The 20,630-nt window shown below is 32.8% G+C and overlaps 1 protein-coding gene across 1 annotated transcript in view; it reads right to left on the reverse strand.

Annotated features, from left to right (window-relative positions):
• COG5 (component of oligomeric golgi complex 5) overlaps positions 1-20,630 on the reverse strand; it is a 240,407-nt gene that overhangs the window by 85,422 nt on the left and 134,355 nt on the right. The window contains exons 9-11 of the mRNA XM_074367660.1: positions 19,629-19,741; positions 19,304-19,381; positions 1,507-1,588 (exon numbers count right to left, since the gene is read on the reverse strand). Coding sequence (XP_074223761.1) covers positions 1,507-1,588; positions 19,304-19,381; positions 19,629-19,741 — 273 coding nt within the window. The remainder of the gene's footprint in view (positions 1-1,506; positions 1,589-19,303; positions 19,382-19,628; positions 19,742-20,630) is intronic.

The raw sequence follows: 20,630 nt of genomic DNA on the forward strand, positions 1-20,630 counted from the left end.
TTGTAGGTAAATGACTGCAGTAGCTTAAAAAAAAAACATTGTCTTTTATTATCTTATCTTTTATTTTTTTGGGGGGGTGGTAGTTAGGTTTATTATAATATTGAATTTTAGGGGAGGTATTGGGGATTGAACCCAGGACCTCCTGCATGCTAAGCACGTGCTCTACCAATTAAGCTGACTGCAGTATCTTTATTCATAATAACCCCAAACTCTAACAACCCAGTTATTCTGCAACTGGGGAATGGATAAACAAATCCTATTCTACACAATGCAATCCTAATCAGCAATAAAAAGAAATGGACTACTGATACACGCAACAACACAAATAAATCTTAAAATAACTATGTTGGTATAAAAAAACTCATACTGCTGATTCCAGTTTTATGAAAATCTAGGAAAAGCTAACTTAAACTGACAAAAAGCTAATCATTAGCTGCCAGGGGCCAAGAGGTGGGAAAAGGAGGGAACTCTAGGGGAAGTGATGAAAATGTTCTGTTTCTTAATTCTGATGGTGGTTATAAGCATGTAAACAACTGTCAAAATTCATAGAACTTTCTGTTCAAAATTGGTGAATTGTACTGTATGAAAGTTACGTCTCAAAAAACCTGACCAAAACAGATTAATGTAGAGAGAAGCACAGTATTCTCTGAGTAGTGTGATTTGTAGAAGTAAATTGAGTGAATCAGTCGTAAATAAACCCTCTGCTTAAGGTCTGTCTGGCCAAACATGAATGAAGACCTCCGCTGTGGTCACTGTCTTACTGTATACTTCTATAGAAATAGAAGTATGGAGGTAGGTAGTGTGGTTTATTCAATGTGGGGTTGCCCAGGATTAAATAACGTTTACGTATTCAAGGTAGTAAATGTTTGTGAATAAAAATTTAACTATACACAAACTCTCAAAACCCTTTTTAAAAGCCTAAGTACATTCAATACTCTTATATTCAGTGACTAGACAACAAACACGTATAAGATATTAGCTAGTTTGTATATTTTATTGTTTAGAACCACCCTGTGCCATTATTACATGACAAAAACAAACCAAGAAAAATTTTGTGGGTCATATTTGGCTAAGCAACTTTTAATTCATGATGTGGGTATTTCATCTGTTCACTCACCAAATCTTCATTTTTAACAATAAGGAAAAAGCCATGAAGTCTAAATTTTAGTATCTCCGTTGGGAATTAATATATTCTACAAGCATTAACTAAATTCTTCAACATCAAACACCTCTTACATAGAAAAATAGACAGAGTTCCTCTGACTGAATTATGAAGAACTAACCTTCCTTCTGGAGAATTTTATTTCACATACCAATTATTCTAAAAGTATAAAAAATGATCTTATTGCTTACAGAACTAAATATTCAGGCAACGTAAGAAATGACAATTAACCAGGAGTTTTAAAAAGATATTTTTATAAACCAACAGAGCAAAACTTCTTGACATTAAATTTTAAAGTAACTGAAAAACTTTGAAGTTATTTTGCAAAATAATACTATACTTACAATTTGTTGCTGTATGAAATTGAGAAGAAAGTGCTTGAGTAACTGAGTTCCAAAATGTGTATAGTATTTCAGATTGTCCATCCTATGACCCAAAAAAGGGGATATATTCATTAATTTTTAAAAAAATTATAATGGATAAGATGCAACACTGAAAATGTATTAAAAATTAAGTCAAAATTCCTAAGACATCTAACTATCAAACAATGGAATTATTATTTTTTTTTTAATTTTTATTTTTTTTGGGGGGGTAATTAGGTTTTTCATTCATTCACTCATCCATCCATTCATTCATTTATATTAATGGAGGTACCGGGGATTGGGCCCAGGACCTTGTACATGCTAGGCATGAGGCACACACTCCACCACTGAGCTATACCCTCCCCATCTCAGACAATGGAATTATTAATTAACTGACTCAAATCATGTCTCATCCTTCTCTGCTATTTACTAGCTGTGTGAGCTTGGGCAAGTTGCTTAATCATTCTGTGCCTCCTTTCAATCTGTAAAATGGAATGACAGTACCTACATTGAAGGATTATTATGAGGATTAAAAAAATTTATAAAAGTAAACTCTTGGGATAGTTCTTGACATACAATAAATCCTCAGTGAATGTTAGTTACTATTATTACAACTATTATTATCATCATTGTCCTTTGACATACAAAAGGCAATTTGTGTGACCATAAGAAAATGAAGGACAAGCATGCTCAGACCAAGACTGACCACCAGGGTATAATTCACCAATTACAAAAGAGAACTGCCTGCAGTACTGATACAGTTTTAAGTCATAGGAATTACTGCTAATCAGCTCAGCAGGATATTGTCACTCAACTATGAGTATATATTTTAGAAGTAATTACTAAAAAGAAAAGATCAACATTAGTTCAAGAATCACTTATTAAAACAAGACAAGGTACTTTAACACTGTTAAAACAGAACGATACTTCTAGACATTTTACCGAGTCCTTTAAGGTACTTCTACATGTAAGGTGCACACTATCAAATTGCAGGTAGTCTAAAGTACAAGAAGGCCAATTTCATATGGCTCACCCTAGTAACATAAAAAAAAGTGTATAATGTTCAAATATGACTACTGTCATAAAAAAGAATAATTAGGAAATACATTAATTCTGTTTTAGTTTTGAACTTGCAACAAATGAAATTCTACTTTTCAAGGTTATAAATGAAGAAAACGTCCAATGAAAACTACTGATCTCTCATTTTTGTTCCTATATGCATGACTATGTTCCTTGTTATGTTTCATCTTTTGCTTTGAATTTATACAGGTATCATAAAAAAGGCAAATTAAATAATTTTTCATTTCTTATGCAGTGACTGGAAAACAGATTCAGATGACCAAGACTGTATGCAATATGTGTATCATACACCTTAAAGTGGATGTTTTTCAACATTTTAAAGAACTATTGTGATCCATCACATTAACAGAATGAAGGAAAAAAAAACAGATGATCATTTGAACTGATGCACAAAAAAGTATCTAACAAAATTCAACATCTTTTCACGATAAAACCACTCAACAAGCTAGGAACAAGCTAGGTAATTACCTCAACATAATAAAGGCCATATATGAAAAGCCCACAGCTAAAATCATAATGTTAAAAAACTGAAAGCTTCCCTCTAAGATGAAGAAAATTTGATTATATACTTACTTATACATACACACATACATATACTTTAAAAAGAGAACTTGGATTAAACTTGCTTAAGCCTACAGATACCAAATTCTCAGACATGAAAGCAAATTGATTTCAGTATTTGAATTATTACCTAAAGAAGTAGGATTTATGTCAGCAATGTATCATTAAACATTAGGACTTATTAACATAATAGCTCAATGTCTCCAATAAGGAAATCTGCAGGATCATTTAGCTGAGTGAACAAAAGGGAATTAATGTCCTTTAGTTTAGTTAATAAAATACTTAATACCCAGTCCTCATATTTTTATAAATTCATAGAAAACAATGCATAATATGATTCTTGTCTTAAAAGCTATGGTAAAAAACAAAAAATTTAGCATCTTAAACATTCTTAAGTGTACAGTAGTAACTGTATGAGCAACAGATCTCTAGAACTTTTTCACCCTGCAAAACTGAAATTCTGTACCTACTGAACAACAGCTCCCATTTTCTTTCTCCCCTAGACCCTGGCAACTACCTGTCTACTTTCTATTTTTAAGAGTGTGATCCTTTAAATTATAGGAGTTTTAAATTTTACATCTTTCACTTAGGGCTTTAATTCATTTTGCATCACACAATATTTGTCTTTTTCTGATTAGATTATTTCATTTAGTACAATATCCTTAAGTTTCATCCATCTCACAGCATGTGACATAACTTCACTTTTTTAAGGCTGAATAATATTACACTGCATGTATGTATATGTGTGTGTCTATCACATTTTCTTTAGCCATTCATCCACTGATGGACACTCGGATTGCTTTTATCTCTTGACTATTATGAATAATGTTGCAATGAACATGGTTAGGTAAATCTCTCTTTGAGATTCTGTTCTCAATTTTTTTTAGATATTTATCTCCAGAAGTGAGATTGCTGGCTCATATGGTAATTCTATTTTTAATTTTTTGAGGAACCTCCATGTTGTTTTTCTTAGCAGCTACACCACTTTACATTCCTATCAACAGTGTACAAAGGTTCCAATTTCTCCACATCCTCACCAACACTTGTTTTCTGTTTGTTTTCCAACAGTCATCCTAATGAGTGCAGGGTGATACCTCATTATGATTCTGATTTGTACTTCTTAGTGATTAGTGGTGTTGATCATCTTTTAATATGCTTGCTGGCCATCTGTACATCTTCTTTAGAGAAATGTCTATTCAAGTCTTTTATACATTTTTTTTTTACTGGAGTCATTTGTTGTTACTGCTGCTGTTGAGTTGTAGGAGTTTCTTCTGTATAATGGGCATCAACCCCTTATCAGATATATGGCTTGAAGATATTTTCTCTCATTCTGTAGGCTGCCTTTTCCCTCTGTTGATAGTTTCCTTTGTCTCACAAAAGATTTGAAGTTTGATGTATCTCCACTTGTCTATATTTGCTGTCGTTGCCTGTGATTTTGGAGTCATATCCATGAAATCACTGCTAACTCCAATGCCATGAAGATTTTCCCCTATGTTTTCTACTAGGAGTTTTAAATTTTACATCTTTCACTTAGGGCTTTAATTCATTTTGCATTTGTTTTTGAGTACAGTTTAAGGGTAAGATCCAATTTCTTTCTCCTGCACATGGATATCCAGTTTTTCCATCATCATTTGTTGAAGGGACTAGTAATAGAAAGTTTGTGTGACTCTCGTTACTATATAAACTATAATTTGTCTTATTTTATCTGAAATTAACAGTCACTATTGCGTTCACTTGAGAAATGTCTGCCAATCCATTTATTTTTATTCTTTCCACATTGTTTATGTGACTCTCATAAATAACATGTCTATGTTCACCTAATAGGTTGCTCTTACTTTTATCGTCTTATTTTATGCTTTCTTTGTGTTTCCTTTGTTTTCTGTGTTTGTTCAGCAAATTATTTTTGTTTGCTTTTATCTTCCCTAGAGCCTTTTTCTTGTATATCTTTTGGATTTGTTATTATCTATTCCTGTAACGAGCAATAAATTACTATGAGGCAAATCATCTTTGTAATTCCATAGAATTACTGAAATAGATTTCTAGAAATAATTCTTCAAGGCTTTTTAGAAGTGCCAAAGTAAAAAGAAAACCCTAACCCTTAGACATGACCTTTTGAAAAAAAAAATAGGGTTGCAGATAATCTGGCTACTTCTTCTTAATGACTAGTCACTTAAGAACTTCAGAGTCAAGAAGTATGTGCTTTAAACCTAATCTGAGAACTCAGACAAAGTGTCCATACTCTAGAATGTATGTCAAGAAATAGCTAAGAAATGAACATTTTCTGAATGTCTATTATGTAACAGCATTACTGGATATCTCATTTAAATCTTACAACAACTATGAGAATGTAAGCTCCATGATAGCAGAGGTCCCATTTTGTCTTTTTTATCACTACTGTAATTTCAGGATGGAGAATGTGGTCAGGACATAACAGGCACACAAAAATATTTACTGAAATAATGAATGGAACAATCTATAAGATGGCATTTTTAGTCCCTTTCTAGAGTGAAAACAAAGGTCAAGAGAAAAGGTGATTTTCTTAGAATTAAACAGAAAGTATCAGAGTTGGGATCTGATCTAAGGTCTGTGTGACTGATATATTAAACTGCAGATATCAGGACTTGGCCTCTGGAACTTGACTTAAATCCATGAAGTCTGCTACTTATTGGCTCTATAACCTTGGGTTGGTGCTTCATCTTTCTAATTTGTAAACTATGTAGGCAATAGGGGAAATAATACTTCATAGGATTTAGTTTTTTATGAAGAGTAGGGATAACTTGGGTTAGACCTTAAAGGAAGATCAGAATTCACCATACACAAGGGAAGAAGAAAGGAGCATCCCAGAGTATTCTAGACAGAGATGTGAAAAAGCATTTTCTATCCTCTAAATGTACAATGAGTTTTCAGGAAAGAAGGAAGAGGTGAGAATGAAAAGCAGGACAAGGATCAGATCAAGGAGTGCTTAATTCATCTTACAGACATCAGTGGAACATTTAAGGGTTTTAATGAGAGAATACCATGATAAAGCTTGTAGTAAATCACTCTGGTAATAATGTAGAAGATAAACAGTGTGTGGGGTGGTGGTGAACCTGCACCACAAGATCATTTATGAATTTACAAAAAAAAAAAAAAAAAAAAAAACACAAGTGAAAGGGACTTTACTACAGCCACCACAGTGGAGGAGAAGAATGGGCAGAAGGAGACTGACAGGACTGGATGAGCAAGTCCTATTCGTGAAGAACTAGGAGTACGTATATTTGCATAGGATAAGGAGGATAGAGACTGGTCAACCAAAATGGAATTTTATAAGGAACAGCAGGTGAAGAGAGGAAGATTACTTAGCTCATTTAAATGCATGCTTCTAGATCCTGTGGGGCATCTAAGTGAAGATGATCCAAACCAGTGCATACATACAAATCTCTTGCTTAAGAACAAGATCTAAGCCGGAGAAACAGATTTCAGCGTATTCGGCATTTGCAGGTGATGGAAACAGCTCGAGTGAGGTTTTCCGGAGATTGCATGTGTCATGCGAAGAAAAGAATGTTGAGGATAGGATATTACTTAAAGGTTGGGGAGGAAATAATTTAGAGTGAAGAAAGAGGAGTGGGTGGAGATAGTTACTAAAAAAAAAAAAAAAGATTGGTCATAAGTTACACAAGGATTTACTGTCCTATACTTTGGTTCTATACTTTGGCATATGTTTGAAATTTTATGAATAAAACGTTTTAAAAGGAAGAGCAGGTGGGGAAAGAGGAATCAGTGAAGGATTCTGAAGAGATGTAGTATCTGTGAAGGAGGAAAGCAATATTAGAAGTAGTAGTTATTACCTCAAAGGAGTGAAGTAAAAGGATCTACAGAGTGAGCAGAAGGATTTGGTAGTTGGTTATTTAAATGCCTTTAGCAAGAACTGTTTCAGAGCATCAGAATCCTGATTTCAGTGGTTTGGAACAAAACAAGGAGGTAGAGGCACAAAGTAGCTTCCTAAGACCTGGCCATGAAGGGAAGAAATACTTAGAGGGGGACACAGGGCCAGGGATTTTGTTCTGGTTTTGGTTTTAGACAGCAGACCCTTGAGAGGAAGTAATTGGGAAAGGCTGTAATTGGAGAGAGCAGAGAATGTCCTAGACAAGTATAAGATGAAGAATACAAACCAAAGTAGAGGGTAAGTCTAAGGAAAGAGAAGATACAATCTACCTCTATCTTTGATACAGAAGGGGAAGGTGAGCAAGAGTTCAGATAAAGATCTTGTAACACAGTGAGCTTAATGAGCGGAGGTCAGAGGGAAGTACAGGTAGCTAAGTTAAGGTCGAAAGAGAAGAGGAAGTAAAACATTAAGCAAAGTCTGTGCCAGAGATCTCTGTGGAGAGACCATGTTGTGAATAAGAAAGCTTGCAGACTTGATCAAAGAAACCACATTGATACGAATTTTAAATTAGCTCTTAATCATCTTCTAGATAAAAGCAGAGGGATCCTGCTGGGCAAAAAGAAAGCAAAGAAAAAATTATCTTTACTGGAAAATAGCCTTCAGGGAGAAATATTTTGCAGGGTCTGATAACAAAAGGAAGGAAGGAATAGAAATTTAGTTGGGGCTTAAAGATGAATACCACAGAGCAAAATGAGAAAGCCTATACATCAAAAAGAATCCCACTTAAAATAAAAATGCTGGCTTTTATATGTATATTGTTCAAAAGATGAAGGAACAGTATTTATGGTATAAGCTACTTTTTGTTTTTAAAAAATGGGGACTTAGACTAAAGTGGCAGTTGAAGTGTGAGGTACTCAGACTTCAAATACTTTGTGATGGCAGAAGAGAAAGGATTTGTTAAAATGTATAGAGTTAAACAGAAAAAAGCTATACAAAATGTTAACAGAAGTTACTCTGGATGATAGGATTAAATATGATGCTTCCATTATTGTCGATTTTTTGGAGGCGTAATTAAGATAATCTAATTCTAGAGAGAAGAATGAATTCTTTATGTAAAAAAAATTCAGTACTGAAATATGTGTGGTGAAAATTTAAAGTTCCTCTTTAAACTCAAATCCCTTATCCCACACATATCTCTCGAGATCAGTTAAACCACAGTGTTAAAGGGTTTTAAAACCCTTTCCATATGGCTTACTGTAGTGTTTCTCAAACTTTCTTTTCATTCTTGCCCCTCCAAAGAGAAAACTAACTTAAATAATTATAAACATATATAACACATATTATATAATTATATAAGGTAATTTTACTTAATTTAAATTTAGCTTAGTTTCTCCTAACAAGAGATATTAAACACTAAGGAATAAGATTTTGTACCAGTAGGGTTGAGCTCTGGGGGTAGAGCTATCTAAGATCTTTTGTGCCTAGCCCCTCCCCCACCAAAACAGAACTATTTCTCCCTTTCTGGGGTCAATATTGCCTTTGGTGAGAAGGCATAGTAGACTGGCATTTTAAATATAGTATCAATCAAATCAGATTTATTATGAACCATACACACCTGAAAACTGTTCCTTTGGCTTCCCTCACCTTATTCTCTTTGGTTTCATTCCCCTCTTGAGACACAACTTGTGGAGTTCTCTGTTACAATGTTTTCCTAAATTCACTGTATGTAAAGATTTTTAAATACACACAATAATATATGCTTACTTACTTGTTTAAAATTATATACAAATATTACTATATTAACCAAATATGTAAAATATAAAACGTACCAAAATAGTTTAAAGGATAAAACTTGTAAAAAGAATAGGTAGAAATTATTTTTTTTTATATAGTCAAATTTATTAGTTTTTTATTTCATGGTAGCATTTTCTGGGTTTTTGAAAAGAAATTCTTTCCTACAGTAGGGTCAAAAACATATTAACCTATATTTCCTGAATACTTAAGTTTGTCTTGTTCATCCTTGTAGCTCCAGCTGTTCCCAGATGGTCTGGGATACAGTTGGCATTCAGTAAATATTAGTGGGTAAATGAAAGAAATTAACACATTCTAGCCTTGCTTTTGACAAAGAATAGGTAGAAATTATAACTACCTTTTGCATGCCAAAAGGTATGCACACTTTGGAAAACAAGATTCTACATGAATACCTGATGCAGAACTTATGTCTGCTCTTAAATGTGCTTCTCAGTTCATGCTCTCAAGTAAAGTTACTCTACTCTACCAGAATCCTCATCAGACCTGAACCCTTGGTATCTTCCTTGATACCATCTTTTCCATCTCACCACTTCTAATCTATCACTGCTATCTGTCAGTTTTATATCGGGAATAACTCTCAAATCAGTTCACTTCTCTCCATTTTCATTGGCATCAACGTAAATTGTCAATATAGGCTGAGTTGTGTCCCCACAAAATTGATATGTTGAAGGCCTCACCCCCATACTTGAAAATGTGACCATATTTGGAGACAGCGTCTTTAAAGTAATTAAATTAAAATGGGGTCATCAGAGTGGGCTCTAATTCAGTAATGACTGGTGTCCTTATAAAAAGAGGAAATCTGAAACACAGCCACATACAGGAGGACAATGATGTGAAAACACGGAGAAGGCAGCTCTACGGACATGTGTACACAGGTGTTTGTATGGATGTATTCCTTCGTTTCTCTTGGATTAATAACTAGGGTGATACTGCTCAGTCACATAATACATATATTTTTATCTTCTTAAGAAACTGCCAAAGTGTTTTCCAAGGTGGCTGTACAATTTCACATTTCCCATCAGCAATATATGTGAGTTCCAGTTGCCCCATATCCTCACCAGCACTTAGTTTGGTCAGGTCTTTTAAATTTTAGATAGGTGTTTAATTGACATCTATCTCTAACGTGTCTATTCAAGTCTTTTGTCTACTTTTTTAAGCTGGGTTTTTGATTTCTTACTGAATTCTGAGAGTTCTTTAGACGTAAGTCCTTTATTAGATATATAATTTGCAAATATTTTCTCCCAGTTAATGCCTTATCTTGTTTTCTCTTAATGGGGTATTTTGTAGAGCAGAAATTCTTAATTATAAGTCAGTCCAAATATCATTCTTTCCATTTATGGATAAAACTTTTGCTGTTGAATCTAAGAAATCTTTATCCCTAAGTCATAATGTTTTATATATTCTATTTTCTTCTGTAAGTTTAAGACTTTTAGGTTTTATATCTGAATATCCAAATGTTTCACCACTATTTGTTACAAAGACTATTGTGTCACCATAGAATTGCCTTTGCAACTGTTTTTGAAAATCAGTTTTCCATATGAATGTGAGTGTATTGTTGGACTCTATTCTGCATCAATGATCTACACCCTAACTTTATGCCAATTCCACATTTTCTTGAATATGGTAGTATCATAATAAGCCTTGAAATCAGGTATTGTTAACCCTCCAATTTTGCTTTTGTTTTTCAGAGTTTGTAGTAGATATCCCAAACCTTTGTATTTATATTTGAATTTTAGAATCAGTTGGTCAATTTCTCTAATACACCGGTTGGGACTATAGATCAATTTGGGAAGAATGGATATCTTAACAACAATAAATCTATCAACCCAGAGATAAGATCTCTCTCCATTTATTTAGGTCTTCTTTAATTTCTCTCAGCAATATTTTCAGTGTACAGATGCTCATCTTTTATACATTTACTCCTAAGACTTCATATTCTTTGATGTTACTGTATATGGAATTAATAAATTTCAATTCTTGATAGTATATTGTTAATATATAGAAGTATAACTGATTTTTATATATTGACCTTCTGTTCTGTAACCTTGCAAAACATCACATATTAGTTCTAATAGGCTTTTTTTGGGTAGATTCCTTCAAAGTTGGATTAACATGGATAATCAGGTCTTGTGTAAATAAAGACCATTTACTTTTTCATTTCCAAACTGGAAGTGTTTTATTTCTTTTTCTTGCTAATTGCACTAGCTCAGAAAATGCTGAATAGAAGTATTAAGAGCAGAAAAAAATATTTTCTCTCCCTAATTTTAAGGAAGAAGCATTCAGTATTCACCTTTATGCATGATTTTTATGCCTTTTATCAAGTTCCCTTCTATTCCTAGTTTGCTGAGAGTTCTTTTCAGGAATGGATGTTAGATTCTGTCAAATATTTTTTCTGCATGCATTGAGATGATCACACAGTTTTTCTTTTTTAGTTTGCTGGCTTTCCTTTTCCCATTAGCCTTATAATAAAGCCTCATTCAATCCCCCATAATTTTTAGCCTTTCTTTTTTCCCATATTCTTGTCTTTATGCTGCAGCCTGGATAATTTCATCAATTCTAACTGCCAGACTGGTAATTCATTTTTTTGGTTTTATGTAGACTCTGTTTAATCTATCTGCTGAATTTTTTACCTCACTGATTTTGTTTTTAATTTCTAACTGTTCTATTTGATTCTTTTTTAGTCCTACCTAGTCATTTTTTACCAGTCATTTGATTCTCATTTTTATTCCATTCTTTATTTCTAAATTATATACAGATATTCTAGATTCCTTATCAGTTCATTCTAACACCTGAAATCCATAGCATCCTTGAGAAGTTCTTTAAGAGTCTAAAGTCTGTTTTGCATTATCTTTATTTTTCCTGCTGACTCTCAATCATAGCTTCTAGGTTATTTATAGGACTGGCGATTTTTAACTGTGAGCTCATAGTTGGCTGACCTTAATATGTGGAGAATTCTGATAGCTAAAACTAGAAATGTTTTACTTTACAGAGGATCTGCGTTTGTTTCTTGTGGGAGGAGGTACTGTTACTAACCAAGCACCATGACAGCTGAAGTCACAGGTCTCAGCTTAATGCAAAACTATCTGGTTCATTCCTCCATCTTGCCGTAGCCCCAGAGCCTTAGTGAACTGATCCCATCATTCTGAATGACATTTGACCCCAGGGCAACTCCAGCTTTTACAATTACTTATAACTCACAAACCTCCACTACAGTTTCAACTACTTTACGTGCTTATGTATACCTATATATGTACATGCCCCTAAGAGAGTCTCTGACATTTTTCAGGGCAAACAGTGCATTTAAAATTATGCTTTTCTAATACAGGCACCCCAATGTTCATAGCAGCACTATTTATAACAGCCAAGACATGAAAGCAACCTAAATGTCCACTGACAGATGAATGGATAAAGATGCGGTAGATAGACATAGATAGATAGATAGACAGGCAGGCAGGCAGGCAGGCAGATACACACACACAATGGAACACTACTCAGCCATAAAAAAAGAATGAAATAAGGCCACTTGCAGCCACATGGATGGACCTAGCAATTATTATACTAAGTGAAATAAGTCAGAGGAAGGCAAATATCATATAATATTACTTATATGTGGACTCTAAAATATACAAATGAACTTATTTACAAAATAGAAACAGACTCACAGGCATAGAAAATAAACTTAATGGTTACCAAACAGGAAAGTGAGGAGGGAGGGATAAATTAGGAGTTTGGGATTAACAGATACTAGCTAATATATATAAAACAGATAAACAGCAGGGTCTACTGTATAGCACAGGGAACTATATTCAGTATCTTATAAATGACCATAATGGAAAAGAAAAAAAAAAAAAGAAAAAGAAAAGGTTTTATTTTTAAAAGTATGCTTTTTAAATTTATCTACAATTTGTATTTACTGTAGAGAGGGACCTTAAAAATATCTGGCCCCCATACTAGTAAAAGCACAAACCTCCTAAGCTTTATAGGTTAAAAGTATTTATTGATAATATCTGACTTAGAAATTTAACTGGCTTATTGCTACTTGATTTTTTTAACAGGTTAAACATTTTTCTCATAATATTAAAAAATTTCACATTTGGGTGTCCTAAATTTTTTTCTGAGTCTTTTTATGCTGTTACCAAATCATTTGATATGTCTAAAAGCGCAAAATAAAGCACACTCTTTTTCATGGTTACAATTCTTGTTCATACTATAGCTGCTCAAAATACTGAACACATTCCAAACATAGCCTAATACATCCTACACACATGATTACCAGATTCTGTTCCATGATAAAAATTGCTGGCTCAGAAAATGAAAGTATCATATCTACACTCCCACATATAGCTAAACTGGCTTAATTCTGCAGATGAGAACCTACAATCTGTTTTCCACTGTGTGGATCCTGAAAAAATTTGTCAATAATTTGCTACACTCACTTTCACTGGAAGTATTATCAATACAGTATTGATAATTACACAGTGATACTAGAATTCTTAGCTGGTTTTAAAAGATACCAAAATTGAATTTTTGATGTCTAAGAAACAGCCTAAAACTCTAATTTAAAATGAAATGATTTATGACTCAAAGAAGCCTTAGAAAATACAATATAGAAAGAGGAAAAAAGTATATCCCACATTTGAATGCCATAAATAATTAATATGATTGACTGATATAACTGTGTCTTTAAACTATAGTAGAAAGTGAAAAAAATATGCTAATGTTACAAGTTGTTAGCCAAACATTTATTAAATTAAGCAGAAGCAGAATTAGTTATCTTAATTAAAGAAAAGCTTTCAAAAGGCTCAACACTAAAACTATATTCCTAAGATGTGTCATACCTGATATAATCGGTTCACTTTTACTTTATTCAATCCATTTATCCCCTCTTTACACTCTGATGTATTCTTTGTAACATGATGAACATCTAATGCAAAACCTTCTGAATTAATAAAGCAGAACAGAAACCACCATCATGTAGGATTTTTTTTCTCCTCTTGAACATTCCTAAGAATAGACTCTGAATACTAATACGTACAGTTCTCTATCATCTGGAATCAGATATCTTAACAAACAGCAAGGCAGATTTGGCAATATTAACTTCAAAACTACACATTTTTAAAGTAAATCCTTTTTTTTTTTTTTGCCTAAAAAATAATATAAATAATTTAACAATTCTCACAAGACCTCAGAAAACACAATGAAGGAAAATCATCATTCTCATTGTTTTATGGCTACAAAATTACCCAAAGTTAGATCATAAACCCATGATTCTTTAGTAAGGTGAGACATACAATCATGACACATACATAATAAATCCTTGATACTGCCTTATTTAAGGATGAATTATTTCTTAAATTAAATTTCTGGTACTAAGATTTCCAAATCTGTAAATTTCTGTACATGCATGTCATGTTATTAGAACTGTTAAAAAACCTGAATTTCTCCTATGGTAGGCTCTTAATTACCTTGCACATGGTAATTCTATGACTCTTAAAAGTTTCAAAGTTAAAAAATAAAGACTGAAATTATAATTATGATAGCAAATTACTGAGCCAATCTCTGAATTAAGTCTACATTACTTAATTTTCCCTCAGAATATCTCAATTCTTTAGGTAGTATTACTACCCCATTTGCTATCTGGTGTTCTGAAAGATTACAGGAGCTACCCAAGGCTGCATAATCAGTGAAGGAAATCTTAGCTCTAGTACTAAGGCCCAACGACTCAGTTCTTAATCACTGTACTACCCTAGGTGTTCAGAAAGACCTTTAAAGTATTTGGCTTTCCAAATGCTAAAAAGCTATAGTTAATCATTTAAAAATTACTTTTCAATGTTTGAAGATATTTTAAGTACCTGGATGAGTAAACAGATAAATATTGAACAATGAGCATGCAAGGCAGTTCATTTTCCTACAGAAGAAGTCTTAGAAACTTTACTAATCAAGTTTTCCCCATAGACATAATTTTTAAAAAAAAATCCATAGGGAAATACAAACTAAATCAATGAGATACCACTGCACACCTATTAGAAGAGCTAAAATCCCAAACATTGACAATATCAAATGCTGGCAAGGATGTGGAGCAAAAGAAATTCTGTCTTTGCTAGTGGGAATGCAAATGATACAGCCACTTTGGAAGACAGCTTGCCAGTTTCTTACAAAGTTAAATATATCCTAACCCTAAGATACAGCAATCGTACTCCTCAGCATTTATTCAAATGAGCTGAAAATTTATATCCACACAAAAACCTGCACACAAATGTTTATAGCAGTTTTATTCATAACTGCCAAAAAATGGAAGCAACAAGACACCCTTCAATAGGTGAATGGGTAAACAAACTAAGTACATCCATATAATGAAATGTTATTCAGTGATAAAAAGAAATGAGCAACCAAGCAATGAAAAAAATCATGAAGAAACCTAAAATGCATATTACTAAGCAAAAGAATTCAATACAAAAAGGCAATCTACTGTGTGATTCCGATTATATGATATTCTTAAAAAGACAAAACTATAAAGACAGTACAAAGATCAGTGGTTGCCAGGGGTTAAGAGGATACGTGGGGGAAGGACGAACAGGTAGAGTACAGAGGATTATTAAGGAAGTAATACTACTGAACGTCTCTTGTATGGTATTACAATGGTGGATGTGGGAAATAAGCATTTGCATAATGCATCATGCATTATGCATCTTGCATTGGTGTGGTGCATTTGTTACAATTCATGAACCATGACTGATACATTATTAATAAACTAAAGTCCACAGATTACATTAGGATTCGCTCACTGTGCTATGCAGTTATAAGTTCTGCATACTGTGTAACAGATGTTATGATAACCTAATAAGTAACAGATATATTTTCTGCTCAATTATTTTGTAAACCTAAAGCTGCTCAAAAAAATAAAAGCCATCAATTTTTAAAAAAATCTACAGGTACTGGACTACAACAAAGAGACAATAATTACAAGAAAATATTTAACAAAGCAAAATGCAAAATAAAATCTTTGGGGTAGAAAAGAAGCAAGCTGGCAAGAAGTCAAATGTGGAAATTCTATCACATTTTAAAGTGAATTACAGAAGTGTTAGAATCAACTGGTTTAAAAACAAAGAAACCTGGAAAATGAATTCTTAATTTTCTTACTTGATATGAAACTGATAGTGTAACTTTGTTTATATTCCATATTATAAACCAAAGAGAAAATATCTATTAATTTAGCTTTCAGTGAATTTTAAAATATTAACTACTACTTATAAAAATTTAATACATAAATATAAAAAATATGTTCTGGTAGATTGCAATCTAAAAACAAGTATTTGCTAGAAATTATCTTCCTAGGAAAACAGCACTAATTTCTAAAAAGATATTGTAGAAAGTATATGGCATAAATTCTAAATTGTTTCAACTTGAATTATTTACAGTGTTTTGATTTTTTTTTAGAAATATACTTGGGGGTTTAAAAGGGTAAGCCCCTAAATTAGAAAGAAATTTCAATACCAGGATATAATCCTTCTTAAAAATCTTAACAGCTGCAAAAAACCTAGTAGTGTAAGAACATTGTTTTTATAAACTTTTCCTCAAAAACAGATTACACAAAGACTCAGCGATCTTGGTTCAGATATTGCTCTTCACTGACCCAAGACACCAGATGCATACCACCATCTCCTGAATTTTTAAAATTTCTGAAGATTTTCAGGATCATTATTTAGGGTCTCAAATTATTCTGAAAATCCTACACTCTTTACAAAGCCATTGACAATTATTTTAACTAAATAATATTCTTACACTATAGTTACATAATTAGCAAAAATACTTGTTTATAGCCTTACAATAAAGGAAAGGACTACTTAAAGAAATTATAGTAAACAAAGTAAAATTGAGGTGCTACTTTGCAATTTATGACAGATATTTTCCTTAGGGTATTTTTACTTTTCTCTTGCCTTGGAATACCCAAATATGTAGGGTTAAAAACCTTCCACAAAAGACTGATCTTTCTGAACACAGGTGATACACTGAATTCCAAGAGGGACTACATTTTTATTCATAAATATTACCTTAAAAGAACAAATGTCAACTAAACTATAAATTTACATTAACATTTATAATAAAAGTAAATATGTATGTGTATACTGTATATAACTATATTCTTAAAAAACTTAACAGCGTTTGAAAAGCAATTGTTAGGGCTTTTTTTAATTAAATAAGAAATTTTATAAGTAAGTGAAAAGGACAAATGAAGTGAAAGCATATATCCCTATTCCTAATAATTCTTTTTAATCAGTAATAGTTTACATGCATTTAAAACCTGGCCAACGTAAGTTGCCAATGTTCATTCACTATAATAACTGACTGTTGACAAGAAGTAATATGAGTTTTTATGTAAAACTTTGCCCAATGCAGTAATATCACAAATGTAACTATCCTTAAATTTTTTTTAAATTTTAACCTTTCCGTTAGACTCTCTTGAATATAATGGTTTCATTATTATTTTTCTTATGTTGCTAACAGAATATTAAGTAAACTATTGAAAAGGAATAAAAATATATACAAAGGATTAGATAGTAAAAGACTGCAATCAAATCACTACACATAAAGACTAAATTAATTAACCTAGGTAGAAAAATGACCATAGCCAGAAAAATAAATGAATGGTATCACTGTATGGGCGGTTGCTTGCCTGTAAAAATGAAGACCTGGCATTAGTTATCCCAGGCTGAAGGTGAGCTTCCAGGGAAGACAACGTTCCACGTGTGCTGTCACAACTTACTGGGGTAAGAATTAAGAGTGTCCTGCCTAACTCCAGTGGAAGAGGACTCTTGGAAGCTTGCACCTGGTTTCCTCTGGATTTCACGCTATGCACTTTCTCCCTTTGCTTATTTTTCTTCATTTCGTTTCTTTTCTTCTAGCTTTACTGAGATATAATTGACATACAGTACTATATAAGTTTAAGGTGTACAGCATAGTGATTTGAAGTAATTCTCACAGTAAGTGATTCTTATAATTATCATGAAGTGATTCTCACAATAAGTTTAGTGAACATCCAACATCTCATTCAGATACAAAATTAAAGAAATAGAAAAAAATATTCTTTGTTATGAGATTTCTTAGGATTTGCTACTTTGATAATAACGTACAGCAGTGTTAATTATATTCATCATGCTTCACATTACATGCCTAGTACTTATTTATCTTGTAACTGGAAGTTTGTATCTTCTGACCGCCTTCATCTAATTCCCCCCAACTTCACCCCCCACCTCTGGCAACCACAAATCTGATCTCTTTTTCAGCTTGTCTATTTGTTTTTGACGTATAGTTGACCTACAACATTATGTTAGTTCCTGTTACACAACATAGGTGATTTAGTATTTCTATACATTTCAAAACAATCACCATAATAAATCAAGCTACGATATGTCATCATACAAAGATATTATATAGTTGTTGACTATATTCTTCACACTGTACATTTCATACCAATGACTCATTGATTTTGCAACTAGAAGCTTGTACCTCTTAATCTCCCTCATCTACTTCTCTCCTCTCTTCACTATCCATCCTCTCTGGTGAATATCTGTTTGTTCTCTGTGTTTATACCTTAATTTCTATTTTACCCCATTTCTTCATTCATTTTTTAGATTTTGCATATAAGTGAAGTTATACAGTATTTGTCTTTCTCTGTCTGACTTGCTTCATACACTTTGACTACAATATATCACAGTCATGAGCATGACTGAGTGCTGTGCATACTCCTACCAAATCATCAAAATTAGGGGTGACTGCAGAGATCCTCAACACAGGAAATACTTAAATTTTTGAACTACAAAGAAAACAATCCACAGCATGATGCTTGAAACAGAGAATTTTTTTCTTTGGAGTACTAGGTGTTAAGATTTAATGATGAAAATAGTAATTAGTCTTTCTATTCATCATTATCAAAAACATATCAAAAAGAATGAATAAAATGTAGAGTCAGAGATTTCTTTGCGTGGAAGGAATTCTTGTGGTCCATGAGGCCAGGATATTGGTAGATGACAGAAGAGAGACTTTAAAATATGAAAAATTAATTCAGTAATGTACTTTATATGAAAATGAACAACTGAATGGACCCTAACATCTTCAGAGAAGACTTTATAAGACATTTTAATAACCACAATTAAGTTGTTTATATACCAAAAATTTTCATCTTATTACATAGCAGGACTTCAAAAAACTTTCACAATAAATCATCTGTATGACAGGAAATGGGAAATTACTATATGCATTTCAGAAATTAGACTATAAATAGTATTACTGCTAGCATCTATTCAATAAACAAACATGCATAGAAAATTTGTCATTGTCAAGAAATAAACTTCCCTTCAGCCAAATACTGACATATAGCCTCTCTGGAACACAAATAATGCTGGCTCATTATCTTCCTGCATTCTTCAATAAAGATATAAAAATATTTTCATTTAAACATACCTTAACTATTTCTTCAATGAAACAAATGTGAGAAACAGGATCTCTCTTCTTGGCTAATATTTTTTGTAAATGATGTACCTATAAGGGGGGAAAGAGAGGGCGAATGCACATAACTGAGTATTTTGAAGTGAAACAAGTGTAAAGCGTAAGCATTAGAAACAGTAAGGGAAGGAGGGAAGGCAAAAGGCATTGTGCTTGAGCCCTCACATACACTATAATCAGCTTATGCTGGAAGATTTTAAGAAACCTGTCCAAGGTCACACAACCTAGAATAACCAGGAATTAACTCACAATTAATATTCTTTTCACTCTCTAAAATATTTACCTGTCCACACACAGTATAGATATTATCCACAAGTTTTTCCAAATTGGTCCAGAGGGATGCACGAAACGCTGCAGTGTTTCCTGGGGTTGGCATGGTAGATCGTCCAGGTCCCCCTGTTTATGAGTGACAAAAAATAGGAAAAATACAAATTTTCAAATATAACAAAATGTATGTTATGAAACACATACATAGGCTAAAAAATGAGAAATTTCTTTTTGAAGAAATAATAATTTCTTGTGAGTGATATACAAGAGAATCTTAAATTTTTGTGTTTTAGAAAGGGAAACAAGATCACACACACACGCATACACACACACACGCACCAAGGAAGGACAATACAGAAAACAGAAATCAATGAAGACGGCTTCCTAGAAGGGGGAGCTGGAGTGGTGAAAGAACACCAGGTAAAAGAATGAAGACAGAAGTAGTGAGTCTCTGTGAGCCATGCCAATGTTTTATCTATTTCAAAATAAATTTAAATTTTAAAGAATGAAAAAAGTAAACTCTATAATTAAATACAAATGCAGAAACACACACAACTAATGTTATTTCAAATTAATAATACAACCACACATGGGAAAATAATTGAAGTTATTTTTAATTACAGAACTCCAACTTTAGAAAGATATATTTTGGAGTAAAAAGAACTGAAAAGAAATATTAGTAGATAAACAAGTTTATACTGTATAGCACAGGGGAATATATTCAAGAGCTTGTTGTAGCTCACGGTAAAAAAGAATATGAAAATTAATATATGTATATTCATGTATGACTGAAAAATTGTGCTGTACACCAGAAATTGACACAACATTGTAAACTGAGTATAACTCAATAAAAAAAAAAAGGAAATATTGTGCTTGGGTTTGGCAGCGGGGGGGAGGTAACAGCTCAGCTCAGTGATAAAGTGTGTGCTTGGTGTGTACCAGGTGCTGGATTCAATCCCCAGTGCCTCTGTTAAAGGAGAAAAAAAAAGAAGAAGAAAGAAATACTGTACTTTATTTA

Source organism: Camelus bactrianus, chromosome 7 (assembly GCF_048773025.1).
Source record: "Camelus bactrianus isolate YW-2024 breed Bactrian camel chromosome 7, ASM4877302v1, whole genome shotgun sequence".
Taxonomy (NCBI): Eukaryota; Metazoa; Chordata; class Mammalia; order Artiodactyla; family Camelidae; genus Camelus; species Camelus bactrianus.